Source organism: Orbicella franksi, chromosome 13 (assembly GCF_964199315.1).
Source record: "Orbicella franksi chromosome 13, jaOrbFran1.1, whole genome shotgun sequence".
NCBI classification, from domain to species: Eukaryota; Metazoa; Cnidaria; class Anthozoa; order Scleractinia; family Merulinidae; genus Orbicella; species Orbicella franksi.
The window spans coordinates 16,126,636-16,144,892 of NC_138157.1; the positions used below are offsets into that span (position 1 = coordinate 16,126,636).

The window sequence follows — 18,257 nt, forward strand, 5'->3', positions numbered from 1 at the left end:
ACGAGTGAGACACAATATCATGCGATCGAGATTTCTTGTCAAAGTGTTCTGTGTCCTCATGGTTGTCACCCCAAATCGCATCATACTATCCTAGGAGCTTACGTTAACCCGCCTTGACGACACACTTCATCTTTACTGTTTAATGTTCCCAGGCCCCTCCAGCCATAATTTCGTGTCCAGGGCCTAAAGTGTCCTCGCTGAAAAATGAACGTGGTCTCTGGGTGCGAGATTGACACAGTTCACTTTGGTACTTTCTCAAATGACCTAGTATTGAGTACAAACTACGAAAAGAGATAAAAAGAAGCCAACGGATCTAATATTAACATTTCGACATTAAAACTTCATACAAGGTTAACTAAAAAAGTTCAAACCGTCCTTTCCATTTCAAACAAAACGAAAAGCAGGAACTCAAAGAGCTAGTAGATACTCCCACAAACAGTCAACAATCAAAATTCGAAGCAAATGTGACGAGTGCAGAGCGCGGAAAGGACACGTGACTTTTGCATGCATCTGATTGGCAAAACGGGGAATATCTTTATTTTGATGGGCTGGAGGCTTAGAACGCGCTGACAGATGACGTTGCTTGGTTTTTCAGTTTCTTCTTTTTTTTTGCAAATTGATGGTTCATAAATGAAAAAACCAAAGCAACGTAATTACACTTTTTAAACGCTGAAAAATCTCCCTTCCACATTAAAAAAATACATTTTTCAAAACAACGGCCATTTCTGTCCAACAGATGTGGCAAATGTAAAATTGTGGCAAATTAAACTTAGGAAATGTCAATAAAAAAATTGGTTCTAATTATTTTCATTCAAACAAAATTGACAGTAATTCTTTTTTCTCCTGAGAATTTTTCTAACCTGAACGGACGCTAGGTTATTGTTAATAAAGACACGATGTCAGTGAGAGGGGAAAGTAATTAAAACATATTGCAAAGGTAAGAGCTTTTGTACATCCGTCATTTGAACCGAGAAATTTTGTCCTGAGTAATAACCACTATTCAGAGAGTGTGACGTCGCAAGATTTAACCAAGGCTCGCAAATGAAATTGAAAGCCATCAATCGCTTTGATAATGGAAAAAACAAAATAGCATTCCCTCTGAAAAGGTAATTAGTAACTATGGAGTTTACGAGGAAGCAAAAGGCAAGGGAATACGTGATGCATATCATAAAACTGACATAAAACTGTAATTTTGTTTCGGTGCTGTCCTCCTCACGCTATGATTTCCTCTGTGAGCTAAACGAAATTAAAATTATACTATATGCTCTTTGATTAAGCAAATCAAGTTAGCTTAGACATTTTCTTGATTAGTCAAGAATTCTCCAAGAAGCCGCCGAAGATAAAGGTGAAAATATTATTAAGGTGGCCAAATTAAAGTTCTGTTTTTAATCTTCTCAAAATCTTATCCTGAGTGTGAGTGTCAATATGCAAGAAACCGACTCGTTCTTATGACGAAAAGCTCGTTAGCAGTGGACGCTTGCCGCAAATTATCAGTATTTAGAGAAGAAAAGGATAATTTAGCTTTATGAAACGTCACACCCTCCTTTTAACATACTTTTAATCGTGTTTGCGCAAACAATCCCATGTTTGCCATGACGCGGGGTGGGCGCTTAAAATGTTGTTTAAGGAGTGAAGGAGGAGAACAAAGTTGTTTGAGAGTGTTCAACGAGGGAAAAAAATGAATTCAAACAACGTGACTCAAAACTCAAGTAGTCCGCTCTGTTTTGAAGATTCGACAGAAGCCAAGGTCGGCAAAACGTTGGCGTACGCCGTCATCATGTTGGCGTCGCTACTCGGAAACTCCGCCATTGTGTTGGTGATCTGTAAAACGCAAAGTCTACGCAATACAACCAGTTATCTTATAGCAAATATGGCCGTTTCTGATTTGCTGATGCCACTTTGCGCTATGCCGCGGATGGTCACCGCGGTTCATTTTGGCGCCAATCGCTGGCTGATTGGCGGGAACTTTGGCCTGGCCATGTGCAAGCTCGTGCCTCTCTTCCAAGATGTTTCAACCGCGGTGTCGACTCAGAGTTTGGTTCTGATCGCAGTGGATAGATTTTACAACGTTTTCTACCCGGTTAAGGCAGCCGTGATGAGCTTAAAAGCAGCCAAGACTGCTATACCATTCGTCTGGTTGATCGCTGTCATCCTTCACTCTCCCTACTTCTACATTTATAGAATTGACACCCAGGAAGGCGAAGCATACTGCTTACTGAACTGGTCTCCGCCGTTCGATAACATGCAAGCGCAGAAGTACTATTTCGTTCTTCTGGTTATTTTTCTTTTCATTCTTCCGTTTATCTTGATAGCCTCGCTTTACACCGCTGTGATCATTCGATTGAAACGACAACAATTCCCCGGGCAGTATCAAACTGAAAACGCACGAAAACTCCGAGAAAAGCGCAACAAGGCCATCCTTCAGCTCTGTGTTGTCATAGTGATGGTTTTCATGCTGTGTTGGATCCCTTTCGTCACATACGCGTTTCTGAAGTTTTTCTCGTGGGACACGCCTAACTGTGGACACAGCAACATCGCGTTTGCGGCTCAATTCATCGCGCATTCAATCAGCGCGATCAACCCGTGCGTTTATTTTCTGTTTAGCTCCAGCTATCGCCAGGGTCTCAAACAAGTATTCGCTTGCGTTTCCCGTGGGCGCTCTTCCAGCCGCGTCCTGCCCGCGATCAACGAGGAGCAACTGGAAATGAGGACGCGGGCTAGAACTCTGTCTATTCGAGTGCTTTGATCGGCCCGAAACAAAAACACAAGATCACTGGGGGACAAGAAACCACCACAACAAATTGACTGGCATCTCAAAAGTAGTATTAGAAAGTGTCAGCCACAAATTAACTGTAAACAAGAGATACAACTGACGTTGTAAATATGTGACGAAAATGCTGACGCATGACGCAGACACCTGTATTGTAGTTTGGTCTCCTAATTAACTTGAAATTGATGTGGTCAGAGAAACATTTCTTAAGCATTTGAGGGAACCGCTGCGGACTGTCAAAGAAACGTGAATTGAATTAAAAAGGTCGTGTCTTTCTTCATATTGACATCAGGCGTCCGATCTTCCTTGCCTTCACCTGCAGCTTTATCAGCCTCGTTCCCAAGGTCTCTCCCCCTAGAAACAAGGTTGCAAGGCTAATTGGGAACGAGGTCACAGGGATTGTTTATGCCGTGCATTCAGTTGTCTACGACACAAGCAACGGAGAAAATTGAGCTAAGCTAATCTTATATAAGCAGTTCAGCAGTTTTCCTTCATTCCGTTCCATTTTCGGTTAGCGAGCATCAGAGAGCTAATAACAAGAACGGGGAAATATGAAGCAAAGGCAAAACCCGCCCAAAATATTCCCCTAACCTGATGATCTGTTTATGTTATTTTCAATCAAACTACGATGGCCTAAGAACAAAAGTTTATATGAAGGAACTGAAACTTTTTTGAAATCAAAACCTAGAAATGAAGATCAAGAAAAACATCTAACATGATAATCTTTAAATCATTTACTTGTTTGGTGTAAAATGCTTTATTTTAGAATGAGAAGACCATCGTTACAAGACACGAGGCAAAAGTAATTAAAAACCCTCATCTTTATTTCACCTTAACTGACGTTGTTAATGTTTAACAGATAGTATAATATATACTGTTGTATAGGAACTTCACTATGTATCTAACAATAAATGCATCATACAGTCTAGCTTCGTATTTGCAACAATAAAGTCCACTGACCCACACCAGTCCTATTTCGGCCGTTATTTGGGGCGTCACGAAACGTAGAAGCGTTGCGTGACCACTCGAGGTTGATCAAGTGATGAGAGTTCGAGATGTTTAATGATGCCCAGTATTTTACGCGGTAACATTACGTTGAAAAATTCTAATCAGTCTACACTTTCTAATTCCACTGCATTACAAAACCTCATTTAAATCATTGTTTAAAGTTACACACCTCACAGTGAGCAAATCACTAAACTAATTTTAGGTTCCTTTACTCTCGGTAACAAAAAATTACAGGACACATTACACAACGACCTCATCATTCCAGAACTTCTCCCACGGCCCTTATGAACAAAAGCAAGGAAAATTGTAAAGCTTAACTTGCAAATCAAAGACATGACTCGAACCAGTATAATGATAGCTTCTCACGCTGTAAAAACACGCGACATTACAGGATACATACACCACACACTAACTGTTGCCTACCTGCCTAACGTAACACAATTTAATGCTAGCCGCTAAAGATATCCACGTTAAACTCCTTTAGTTATAGCATTGTCTCCTTCCATGCGCTTTGCCGAGCCTCCAAATTCTCACTCTGAGCCTAAAAGGAGGAAAGAACAGTGTCAGTATGTAAACTAGAGATAAAACAGTCTTAGCATCAAATTTCACTTAGCTCATACATGGTCACCAATTCTTTGCACACATTTTCACATATTGACACAACTAATCCTACTATTAGCGAGCACGACGTTTTTCACACTTGAAACCAAGTTATATGGCCGAAGAGTTATGGAGCAACATCTTTACCTGTAAAATTTCTACTAAACTTAAAACATAGGTACCATATCTTTATTTGCTGTAACATGTTATATTTTAACACAAAATAATGAACAGACTGAAACAGCTGCATTTAGTAGCCAAACAATGACTTAAAATTAGTTTTGCACGCTTGGAGCTAAAAGCTCTCCAAAGGGGAAAAAGAGTTTTAATAGTATTATTAACGTACCCTGAGTGCGAGCTGAGCCTTGTACTGCTGTCGGGCCATTTCATCTTGTACCCACTGTGGGACATCCGGGATCACATGCGAGAGGACTAACTTCACTCCCAGAAGAAAGTGCTGTGACCGAATTACAAAAAGCAATCATTATATGATGCAGCAATTCTATCTAGACCGCAAAATCGCTGAATTGCGGGACCTGTGTCAGGTATATATACTTTATAGATTCCGTTGTTTACGGATACCCTTTCCCTGATTTCATTATATGCTGGTTCTAGTTAACAATTAGACTACGAGTCCGAGTTTTCTATGAGAGAATGAGGAAGACGCGACCGAGTTTACCGTCACGCATAGAAAACGAGGGTGATTTACAATTGTTTAAGTAGACATCCCAAAAAATATGACACAAAATTGCGTGTTGCAGGCATTCGATTAGATAGGAAACAACACGAGAATTGACACGAGGAAAAATAGGTTTGGAGTACAGCCAGCGCGGGAAAGCTTCTCGCCCCAAAACCCTCCCCGATGTTTTTTCAATCACATTCGCCGTTTCCAATACACTGAATACACTGAGTGTCTACTAGAGCGGTTTTCAATTGGGTGTCGTAAAAACAAAACCCGAGCGGTCACTCTAGCCAATCACAAAGGACAAAGACAATCCTGTGAACCAATCAGAACATGAAGTAAATACACATGTAGGTGATGTGAGCGCGGGAAAACGTGTGCGAGCGAGGCACGATTGGTTTTGGTTTTATTTCTGATTGGACGAAAAAGTGGCGCGAGTTTTTTGAAGCCAATCGTATCGCAAAGTAATGCAAAATTAATTACTTTTCGACTCTCAAGTGAAGACAGTTCTATTGCCTACTACAGGTCGTTCATTATTAAACCTACCAACACTAATGTCAAACTTAAGGATGGTTGCATTTTCATTGCAATATACTATTATTGGAGACAATAACCCAAAATGTGGTATGCAGCTCAACTGTACCTGAAATTCTGGGAAATTTTCTGATCATCACCAAAACTGACTTTTTCAATACGGTTAAGCCAACTGCATTTGAATCAGTCGAAACAAGTACGTTTTAAACAATATATCCTGATCTTGGACAAGTCGTGGCATATACGGCATGTCACCATGTACGCCATGAAAATCATGCACTTACCTCAATGGCCACAAACATCAAAACAGCATTGACAGGTGTCATTTCTGGCAGCCAATCAGCACTCTTTGCTGCCAAGCCAATCAACGCACAGTTTGTAATGACGGCAACAACGCCAAGCGCTTCGAACGCCGCCTGATAATAACGAGCAAAAAATGAATGGAAAATACCCGGTACTTAAGATGATGACAGCTCTTACTTTTAATGCAAGTGAATATATGAAAGTGAATATATAGGTGAATATACATCTTACTTTTAATGCAAGTGAATATATATAAACTGAGAGAAAGAATGATGATCGCTTAAGCAGCTGTGAAATTAAGGCCTAAAAAAAATTCAGGCTTGAACGGGATTAGAACCCATGACCTCCGCGATACAGGTGCAGTGCTCTACCAACTAAGCTATCAAGGCAAATGAACTCATAACATAACCAGCTCCCAGTTTGCTTGATAGCTTGGTTGGTAGAGCACTGAACCAATATCGCAGAGGTCATGGGTTCGAATCCCGTTCAAGCCTGAATTTTTGTCAGGCTTCAATTTCACAGCAAGTTACTTTTAAAATAGTTCAGTTTAAAGTTAGGCTAGCCTATTCCTTTTTAAAATCTCCACCGAGAGACAAGAGGGTCACACCGGAGCCTTACCTGCCAAGCACCAATAGAGTTGGCGGGTTGCGCAAAAGGTCGCTGGAAAATGCGGCACATCTTGAAAGCATCTGTTCGTATCTCTATCACATTGTTAAGCAACGCCCAGAAGGTGGCCATGGGATAAGCAGAGGAGAACAGGAACGTGTAACCAAACTGAAGGAACAGCTCCAGATAGTCGTCAAATGTGCCCTGTATCAGAAAATCAAGACATTATTTTGTTAGTTCCTATAAATATTTCAAAAAATTATAGTATTATCATCATCATCATCATTCGGCTGCAGCGCAGGCAACGGTTAGCCTTTCTTGACCATTGCTATCGCCAGAAAGATGACGATCTAACTTGGAGACAAAAGCCCACACTCCTTGTTCCTCCAGCATAAACTCCTCGGGGATAATCTACATCTACATTTGTTGAATCTATATACAGTTATCACGCTAACCTTAACATAAGAATTGCAAAATGTCGAATGTAATGGGATAAGTAGGGGATCATAGGAAGATTCGTCCCCAGTGATCTCACGAGAGATTCAAAGAACGGGCCGAAGTCGAAGGGGTCTCAATGAATTTTGTCTGAATGAAACTCCTCAAGGACACGGAGGGTAACACGGGAAGGCTCGTCGCCAGTTTTCTCTTGGAAGGTCCATTGAATGACGAAAGTCAAGGGAGTCTGCATGAAACTCCTCGGGGATACGGAGAGGCTTTCCCTATGTTCAATAGTCTCCTCCGCAGTTTCAATGGGGGAGCGTTGCGTGACATTCCAAAAAACGACTGCGGAGAAGACTATATGATCAGTGGATCTCCCAAGAAACAAATCGCGACGAGTCACTGTATGGAACTTCAGTGCGGAAGTAACAGCCAATCCTGCAATTTATAAAACGTTCCTACTGGCTAAAAACTCTTATAGCCGTGTGCCTATGTTCTACCGTTTTGGCACAAGTAAGACCCACATTAAAATACGAGCAGTCCCTATTTTCCTTTAGGTGTTGTGAGAGAAAGTAAAAGTCTTGAGCGAGAGGAAAAGATCACCGTGCGAAGACGCGAGATCATTTCTCGTTATTTTCAGCTCTAGCTCGGGTCTTTTCTCTCGCACGACGATCTAAGAGAAAATAGAATGTTCACTAAATCAAGGTGTGAGTGAAATTACTCACTAAGTACTTCTCCTGAGTTCCCTGCCGTTCAATGTCATCTGACAAGTCAGCTGTCTTCATCACAATCTTCTTTCCCTCCTTGGCGACTTTGGTGATGCGACTTCTGTACATGATGTAAGGTATAAGTGACTCTGTGACTTGCCCAATCAGCTGGGACGTGATCATCAGAGCACCCAGGTGCTGCATCGTAAATAGAATGTACTATTAGAACACAAGATCATTATACTAAACGTGCCATTAGAAGACATGTTCGCACAACTGAACGTATCATTAGAAAACATGATAATTTAACATCATCATTACACTGAATATACCATTGGAACACATGATCGTAGAACTGAACATATCAGTAGAAAGCATGATTATAAACTGAAACGTACCATTAGAACATGACCGTCCAACTGAACATACCATAAGAAAACATGATCATTACACTGAACACACCATTAGAACACCTGATCACACATTTCTTTAAAACGTTGCATTGCGTTTTTTAATTGTTTAAATGAATGAAAATTAGAGTCCAAAATTGAATTAAATATTAAATAGATTTGTGTCCATAATCCATGCACGCAAAATGCTAAATAAATACACTGTTTTTGCATTGAAACGGTTTGCATATAAAACGTTGGACCACTTTTCCAAACACCGAGAAGAGCAATGAAAATATGATGTAAAGTGCAATATTTTTGAGGAACTTAAAGGTGTTTGGAAATGTGATTAAACACGGTCTTGAGTGTTTGATATTCTGGTACTGCCTTAACCTTGTTATTTACAGTTTTCATATATTTTTTTTTCATATTAGGAAGGTTAATGTTGCAGTTCCTAGAGAGTAATGCTTTAAATACCCCGACAATCACAAGCAATAAACACGCATTCTATGGCGTAAAGGGGGGAAACACCGCTCCGCAATCGGCTTGACAGACGAACTTCCATTACGTGACCAAATGCCAAACTTATCTCCCCAGCGGTTAATTCTACACTGGATCGGACAAGTCGGCGAGGCCAAAAGCTTTATACGCGTCCTAGAGAGAGGCCTAACTCTAAACGGCCCTACCAGCTGACCTCCGGTCAGCATCGTGCTAGAGTGTAGACAGTTCTCAAGCATTACTTATCTCCCCAGAACTACGAGCCGACTCCGCCGGCACGTGCTGGATCGGACAAGAAGAGGCATAAAAGAGCGTTAAATAGCGCCACTAAATTAGCGAAAACGAAGTTTGGGGAAGTCGCTGCAAGACTTAACCGATAGCGTGTCACGAGAAGTGAACCCCAGTTTATTATTTATATTAATGAACAACAACAATAAACCTCCAAAGGGAGGGAAGGGTGGGAGTTACAATTTCGAGGGCTAACTAAAAGTTACAGTAGTGATATAACGAGCGAATGATGCTTAAGTCCAAGCTAAGACTCTTTTATAGGTAGACAAATGTCTGGGTTTGGACCAATATAAAATCGTGTACCATGACAAGTACAGAGCCCATGTGGCCTTGAACGAAACAAGAATAAGGCTGATTAAAAGACTAGCCATACAAAACGCATGATATAGTTAAACCAGACGTTGTTGCGACATGCATGCGTGAAAGGCTATTGTGAATATTGTTTAAACTAGACAAGAAAGACTTATATAACGCGTAACAGTTCTATTGCGTTACGTTTAACAATAGTAAGCTAGTAACTGTACGTAAATAGCGTCACGCTCCATTAACTGCGCTTTAACGATTAACTTTAAAGCTTTACTACAGTTTTGACGACTGATCGCACAAAACAACCAAGGAAATGTTATAACCGCTGATTACTTACCCTACGTAAAAGTTCAATGTCTTGTAGGTAAAATGCAATGTAGAAAAGTGAGTAGAAACAGTTCACAAAATAGAACTAGAAATAAGGAAGAGAAGAAGTATTTTTGGTTGATTAAATCTTTTAAATCACAACAACACAGTGTTACAAGATAACCATAATCAATAGTAATTTTGAGCGCTTCCCAAAAATAAATAAAAGGATAGATATCAACGTCCTCGCAGATGACATAACCCATAGAGTGAAGGTGGGGAAGTGTTTTCCCATACATTCCCACCCTCTGAATTAACGTTTGGTTCTTAGGCTCCTTATATTCATGAACAATCCCCAAGTACCAGGGATTTCCTCAGGAGGTTCCCTAGGGGGCATCCCAGAATTGCCGAGTATGAGTTAGTACACTGCATTTCCCACTGGTGTATATAACTGTCATATTGTTTAACAGTGATTTTGATACTCACAAGAACCAGTTTAACAATCAGGTGGTTGTTATAAGCAGACTCTAGCCGATGATTTTCTGGAAGAAAACAAAAGAAAAGACACTGGATTGATGCTTTGAAATTTAAATGTCCCGCAACTCAATTATTACCAATTGGCAAAAATATGCAGTTTAATAATATATCCCAACACTTAGAAAGACCCTTGAAAATTCTGAGGGGGGAGGGGGGAGAGGGCGCAACCCAAAGTTTTAAAGGAAAGTATGAAACTAAACTGGAATTTTCAGAGGGGTGAGGGTATGGATGCTTCTAGACAAACAATGAGGAAGTACAGTTATTAAAAGAACTGCTGTACTGCAATGGTAAGAGCTGGTTCTATTGTCAACTTATAATTGAAAGTTAATAAATAACAAACAAAAAAAAACAAGACAAAAATGTCAATGAGTTTAAATTACAGAATTAACCCTATTTCCAGACCCTATTTCCAGACTCTCCTTCTACCCCAAGAATGAATGAAATATCCTGGAAACGAACTTGATGTACAAGTCTTGTTTCAACTCACCCCATTGAGTCAGGAATGTTGCCAGCCTGAGGTACAGGTTATTCATCACAGCAATCGCCACTGCATAGATAATACTTGGTAACAGCAGCATGACAGTGGCAACAATTCCACTAGCATTGGCGTACTTGGTCTCAATGGCATCAAGAAAGCGAAAATATAAAAGTACAACTGCTGTGGCCACCCACATGCACAAAAACACAATGGGATATGAGACACCATACGTTTTGACCTTTCTTTTCCATGGTGGGTAATAGTACTCCTGTTGCCCTGTGATGGGGCTTATGCGCTTCTCACCCCAGTAAGTCGAGCGTGGCTCCTCAACTTCTTCTGTACCTGATGTGAGAAAATTAATACATTACAGATACGGTCAACTCCAACTTTACAAATTCCTTGCTACTACTAACCTGCTAGTTCAGGCATGTGCATTTTGGGGTAGTCTTAGCACAATAGGGTTTGGTAGATTTTACTAGTTATTTTTAAGACAAAAAAAACAAAGAAAACTTTCCCTTTCAAGGGCAACATGTATATTATGTTCCTACCAGTGAATAAACAATGACAAGAGAACCAGTCAGATTCAAGGATTCCAAAAGAACACATATTTAGAGTCTACTAATTAAATATTACAAAATTATGACAGGGTCAGTTTATAGTACCAACGCACCTATGCCTGCCTTAAGAGTGCCCCACTTGAACGAGATTTCAGAACAGCGTCGTTTCCATGCTTCTAAGAACACAGTTCCCCAGACTAGATTCAAAATAGCAAACACTGTATTTTTGGTCTGCTCGTGTGCTCCAGACAAAGCAAACACAACAACCAGGAGAACTGGTGGAACAAGCGACAATGAGTAGAAACCCAAGAAGCCAAAGTACATTGCTATAGTGTCTCCAAAGTACTCTCGTATGTCATCTGTAAGAGAAATTGGTAGTGAAGAGTAAAGAGACAAAATTAAACATGTATTAGCAGGGGTAGATACAGGATTTTTCTTCGGAGGGGGTGCACCACTAAGTAATGGCATAAACTGACTGGTGAGGTAAACAAATTTTAAATGCGAATATTAAGAAGAAGGCTTCATCTCAAGGGGGGGGGGGGTGCACACCCCCTGCACCCTACCCCAAGATCCACCCCTGATTAGGTAGCGGAAGATAGGGGGTCAGAAGTTCTTGGTGAAATTTTCTGTCCACATTCTGGATCTGGTACCCTTCCCTTCTCTCTTCCAGATTTTAATATGAAGCATGAACCTAAATAAATGCAAATATTGTGCCTTTGTAGACTCTCATAGCTTTGACGTCCCCCCTCCCCCACCCATCCCATCCCTCCCTTCTAAAAATATGACTAACCACCAATAGATTGGCTTTTGTTCAGTTGATGTTTGCACAACTGTACATACAACTGACACTGCATACATTACAACCTCTATCCATTAAGATGTCCCCAGGAAAATGAGAAGTGTCCTGATACAAGGTGTCCCCTTAATTAAGGTAATACATGTGAGTCAGAGTACAACGTGTGAGTACATGTGACTCATGTGAGTCATCTGACACAGATTTATACAAACACAAAGTGACATAAAATAATACTATTGTCTTTTTTAAGGATGGGCCCCCTCAATGGACGGGTCCCAGAGTGGAAGACACCCTGACTTTCACAAACGAAAGAATTGCTAAAATCTGCATCTTTTGGTCATGTTACTTTATACAGTATTTTCTGACAGTAAGAATGTGGACATGACAAGTTACACTTAAAAAACTTTCAAAAAATTGATTACCTAGAGGTTGTTTCCTAGAGAAGCTAAGATACCACTTATGCTCCAGAGCTTTGAGTTTGTCAGGATCATGCAAAGGAAAGATCTGAGTAACAACTCCACTGGAGACACACCTTGGAACTTAAAAACAAACAATATTAGCATGTAATTTCCAAGTCATAAATAACTCAGTCATTAAATATGTACTTATTTGTCTATCTTTTGTTCTAACTCATATGAATTATTATTTGCAGTGTTTTTAAGACATTTGGTAGGGGTCTGAAGAGAGCAAGATTATGGGATACAAACATCTCTTCAGTTGAACTGGATGTCTGTCTGTCTGTGGAACTGACCGTCATTTATGTAGTTGGTCGGTCATTCATTCAGTCATTCAGTCAGGAAAGCAGTCAGTCAGTCATTTTCTTTTGAAGAAACTACTTGGCCTGCTGGATTAATACCTCAGAGACTCCCTTATTAGCTTAGATGAGGCATCTATTCAGGACTGGTGTTTAACCAGTGGGATTTGTGAGACTATCTAGTTGGCGTGGGTGGTTGAGTAATGAGTTGGTTGTAGTGGGTCGTGGATTGTGCATGCTGGGTTGTGGGTCATGGGTAGAAACTTAACCCACAATGGCTTCTAAAACCATAATAAGGTCTATTCCCACTTAACTGATGTACCAATTCAATGATAGTGCACTGTTTTGATGTTTTTCATTTCAACAAACAATAGGCATCACCACTCGATTTATGATTATCATTACGCAGAACTTAGAAAATCTGTGAAGTTTCATAAGAATCCATTCCAAACTCGTGAAAATATAAGATGGATCATGATCCATGATGCACGATGCACAATGCATGACACACAAAGAACAACCCACAACAAATGACAAATCACCCACGTGGTTTACGGCATTTTCCATTTACAAAAAATTTTGGAAAATTTCTGTTGGGAATTTCCGTTTGGGAAAAGCGCGTTCCATTTGTCACAAGTCCCATTCATTCACTGGCCCCTCTCTGTCGCTTCTCTGAATCTCCCGCGAATATTCAAAATGGAGGCCAATGAGGCCCATCAGATGTTGTTTTTGTGCGAAATGTTAGAAGTCTCTATAGAGGAAGAAAGTTTGATTAATTCAGAAGATGATGCAGTAGATATCTTTTCAGTGGCCTCGACGTTCATGAGACGGAATTTGCAACGAATGAACTGAAGGCTATTTTGAACACACGTTGCCAGGATATTCACTCGATGAGTTTAAAAGTCATTTTCGAATGACAAGAGGCACAATGAAAGGTCTGTGTAGAATCGTCCAAGCTACGGGAAGAGTGCCACAACGGCATTCATTTGGAACACCACCAATTCCTCTCCAGAAACAAGTATTGGCGTTCGTGTGGTTTATTTCAAATCTGGAAGTTTTCTGACCCTGATCAGCCACCATTTTTGTTGAAACACGAGGGAGCCGAGGGAGTCGAGGGAGTCCTGGCTGCTTAAAAGACCACGAAAGGCATGGAACTGGTGATAAGGATGAGAAATCTGTAAATGGAACACAAATTTTCCATTGGGAAGTTTCCACCGGGAAAACGGGACTACCTTTTCAGGAATTCTGTTTATTCGGGAAAATTTCCAGTGGAACGAACCAAAAAGTCGTGTTCCATTTACATCCCAACCGGAATTTCCGGAATTTTTTGGTAAATGGAAAACACTCTTAGTCTCACCTGGGATTTATTAATTATTTATAATGCACTTTTTTCCATAAACATTTCATTGAACAGCATCAAAGCAACAAATTAAAAGTAATTTCACTGACTTTCTCTTGAACTAATAGTTAATCACATTTAAAATGGAATGTAAATTATGATAGGCCAACTTCCTAGTTAGTTTCATACTGCAAATAAATGTCGGAGGGGGGAGTTTATTCAAATCTTAACCAAATTTATTCCAGCACTCAGTGTTACCTGTGTTGATTCAATTTAATGCCTAAAGTGTTACTTTCTGTAGCTAAAGGGAGGGTGCCTATTGGAGAGAACAGAATTCTTTAAAAAAAAAAATGGTTGGAAATGGATAAAACAATATGATACTGGTATCTCAAGAACAGTGACAACCGGGGATCTTATAGTCATGACAGTACACCATTTACCATTTGCTTGTTCAATGTGCATAATATTGCATTCAGATGAGGAAGCAGACTACATGGTTCACTTGCCTTATCGGTCTTTTCTATGTTGATGTATTGAATGTTGCATTGATTTCGTAATTGAGCACTTATTAGAAAGCAGCTCTTTTTGGAATGAGCTCTCTAAATCGAGTCATTACTACCCTGGGTACCAGAGGATCACAACTTTGCCACAAAAAAAATCCCTCTGGCACCCAGGGTAAGTCATTACGGTTATCAAAGAAATACAGTGAACTTACTGGTGGCTCTGTTTCTATAAACTTTTACATCAGGATAACCAGGAACAGTTCCATCTTCATGTGGCTTTATGTGCTCTAACCCCAGAAACACGATGTGCTCACACTCCCTCTTGGATAAAAAGCCTTCACCATCATTAGCAAAGTCTTTAAACTCGTGACACAATTCTACGCAGAAGTCAACGGCAGCTCCGTTCTTGAGGCACCTTTTAAGTTTGAGTTTCTCAGCACCAACAAGAAGACGCTTGGTATCAGCGGAAATGTGCAGAGTGTCGCAATTCTTTAAGGAATTTGGAACCAACTTGACTTTGAATCCAGCTCCTCCACTACTGACTAGTTACAGGAAAATGATACAAGAGAAGATTGGTCAAAATCTAATTTTTCCAACTATTTATTTAAACTATTTCCTTTTATTTGAACTGTACTTTGGTCTTACTCTTTCCCAATAATCCATGCATGCAAGACCTCTAGATATGGACTTCAACACAATAAGCACTACAAACCCCTGGTCCCTCTATTTAACAAATGGTAAACGCCATTATAAGCGTGTACTATTGAGTTATGGATGCGCACGGGAGGTCGCTAAGCACAAGAGAAGCGTAAGAGTCGCACGAGGCGATAGCTTAATATGAAGCATGAACCTAAATAAATGCAAATATTGTGCCTTTGTAGACTCTCATAGCTTTGACGTCCCCCCTCCCCCACCCATCCCATCCCTCCCTTCTAAAAATATGACTAACCACCAATAGTTTGGCTTTTGTTCAGTTGATGTTTGCACAACTGTACATACAACTGAAACTGCATACATTACAACCTCTATCCATTAAGATGTCCCCAGGAAAATGAGAAGTGTCCTGATACAAGGTGTCCCCTTAATTAAGATAATACATGTGAGTCAGAGTACAACATATGAGTACATGTGACTCATGTGAGTCATCTGACACAGATTTATACAAACACAAAGTGACATAAAATAATACTATTGTCTTTTTTAAGGATGGGCCCCCTCAATGGACGAGTCCCAGAGTGGAAGACACTCTGACTTTCACAAACGAAAGAATTGCTAACATCTGCATCTTTTGGTCATGTTACTTTATACAGTATTTTCTGACAGTAAGAATGTGGACATGACAAGTTACACTTAAAACTTTCAAAAAATTGATTACCTAGAGGTTGTTTCCTGGAGAAGCTAAGATACCACTTATGCTCCAGAGCTTTGAGTTTGTCAGGCTATCGCCTCATGCGACTCTAGCTTCTTGAGTGCTTAGCAGACCTCCCAAGTGCATCCATAACTCAATAGTGCACACTATGGCGTTTACCATTTGTTTTAGAACATAACATTGAGACATTGGAACAACAGAAGTCCTTTTATTGAGCTACATCACAAAAAAATGTTCGTGTAGTCTTACATGACAAGGGAAAACAAGCACGCAAAAATTCATTCATGACAACCGACTGCACACCAGTAACTCGAAAAAGTTTCATCTTCAGACAAATGTGGAGACAGTTTCGCATTTCTGGCAGAAGGACGTCGGTCATTACTTTGGAAACAATGTCTGTCAAAAGATTTGCTTTGTAAACATTAGCACACACGTCAGCAGCGTACACCCATGGGCAAATAGTAGATGCTAAATTAACCAATCAGAGTGCGCGCTTTGCTTTAGTTATGTTATAATCCTAACTAGAGTCAGTTGTTCCCAACTTAAAAATATTCTTAGAGTTATAAGAATTACACCTGGAGCTTTGATAAGTGCCGTCAGCCATTCTTTAGTCTCAGCTGGAGCTTTAGGTGAGAACTCAAGCACTACAAGAGTGTCATCTGAATTCTGTGATCCAACCTTGGATTCCTCGACTGCTACATTCCTTGCTTCACCACTCATAGTGATGCACTACTTCACTGAAATCACAAAGCCAACACCAAATGTCTTGCTTTCATGGAACTCATTAAAATGGAAAGCAATTTATTTAGAGTTATAAATCATTTTGTTCTATACCTGCCAAATTTCTCCAATGCAAAGGCGCAAGATTTTCTCTACTGGAAGTGTGAGGATTTTGGAAGACTACTCGACAGTTGCTAAACTCTTCTGAACAATTACTGAGGACATTCTCAGCAATTCTGAAGACTTTTCAAACATATCTTGGTCCCAGCCCCAGGATGTGTTTTGCCAAACATAAAATTGCTTCAGACAAAATTGAAGAACTGGAGAAAATGCAGTAAAAATTGTAATAGCTCATTTTTTTCAGCTCAACTTGAGAAGCTGGTGCATTAAGGCATGAGTAGGTTTGGGATCAAAGTTTTCAACCCCCACTGAGCATGAAACTCATCCCTAGGGTGTGAGTTGACATTTGTTCTGTTTTCTCCACAGACAAATTTGGGTCTCTGCAGTACTTAAGTGGAGATGTGAAAACTGTGCAGTATTTACTATTATCAAAGCAAAATTGTTTATCAAGTAAGTATTGTTTCCATAATTATCAATTTCTTTTTCCAACATACACCTCAACTATTTTAATTTATGCCTAGTTAGTGAATTGTAAGGGTGGGTCCAAACACTAGAATCTGGCACGAAAACAGCACCATGGCTGTGCACACTAAAAACCATATCTAGGTCTACGTACTGCTACAAAAATATGCAATTTCAACCCTTAAACTTCCAGTGAGCATCTTCTTCAGTGCAATCTAGAAGTCTCCCCCCCCCCCCACTCAGGATTGGAGGTCAAAGGTTTAATTAATATCTAAATTACCTTGAAATTCATTAGTGTTGTTTAATTTATTCCTTAATACATGACACGTCATTCCCCATTAATGAACTTAGAAGTAAGGGGGACGTGCACTTAAGCTCATATTTGTCTTACCCTTTGCAAACACTTATTTTGACTTGTAGGTTAGTTTCGCGACAACAAACACTGTATGCACAATACGAACCATAATACTTAACTGACGACTGGCGAGCTAATTTCATGTTACAAGTTGACCGAGCGAGCGAAATTAGGATTAGAAATTTACCTGCTGGGTAAAAATATGACAGTAACATTTGAATAACTTTGTACGACGCTTCATAGTGATGTTCTTGATGCTAAATGATGCGAAGTTTTGAGCGTCAAAAAAAGATTGAATCTAGAATTTTGAGATCAAAGAATCAGTGCTCGGCTGGTCGTCAAGTCATTGGCATTTTAAAAAAAATCATCCATTTTACACTATATGGCCGATTTAAACAACGCTTTAACTATATGTAGACAAATGAGACAGACAAGTGAAGTATACAAACTACTTTAACAGCTCAAAATCATTCACAAAGTTGCTCACCTTTGCAGAGAAGCAGGTATCACATTCTTGGTTGGTTCCAGAAGCCGCCTTACAAAAATCCCCAACAGGACCCTTATTGAAAACCCGAGTACTGATTACGGGGGAGGGGACAGTAAACTTGGAATAAGCGAAGCTACAAAGGGTACAGTAAGGTTAACTGTCCCGAGTATCTATTGAATCTTCTTGTGTGATGCGGATTTAAAAGCGTAAAATTTTATAATAAATGAAAATATATGAGCGAAGAGATTACGATCATAATTTAAAGTCTCTTGTATGGCCTCATCAGCGCTTTTGCCATCCAGAAATTTTGCAATTTTAAAAACCAATTTCTCCTCCAAAATCTCA

General features: G+C 39.9%; 2 protein-coding genes across 2 annotated transcripts; one reads left to right on the forward strand and one right to left on the reverse strand.

Moving 5' to 3' along the window:
* The first annotated feature begins 846 nt into the window (after nt 1–846).
* LOC145465226 (substance-P receptor-like) lies at nt 847–3,527 on the forward strand. Its single transcript, XM_081448998.1, has one exon. The coding sequence runs from the start codon at nt 1,679–1,681 to the stop codon at nt 2,744–2,746; it is 1,068 nt and encodes a 355-aa protein (XP_081305124.1). The 5' UTR covers nt 847–1,678; the 3' UTR covers nt 2,747–3,527.
* A 46-nt stretch (nt 3,528–3,573) lies between these two features.
* LOC145465225 (anoctamin-10-like) lies at nt 3,574–17,961 on the reverse strand. The gene is made up of 13 exons (XM_081448997.1): nt 17,913–17,961; nt 16,344–16,505; nt 14,612–14,941; nt 12,226–12,342; nt 11,121–11,366; nt 10,460–10,792; nt 9,922–9,977; nt 9,467–9,541; nt 7,667–7,846; nt 6,516–6,707; nt 5,879–6,010; nt 4,725–4,835; nt 3,574–4,319 (listed from the first exon to the last, which is right to left on the reverse strand). The coding sequence occupies exons 2-13, from the start codon at nt 16,486–16,488 to the stop codon at nt 4,263–4,265; spliced, it is 1,974 nt and encodes a 657-aa protein (XP_081305123.1). The 5' UTR covers nt 16,489–16,505; nt 17,913–17,961; the 3' UTR covers nt 3,574–4,262.
* Nucleotides 17,962–18,257: the final 296 nt, after the last annotated feature.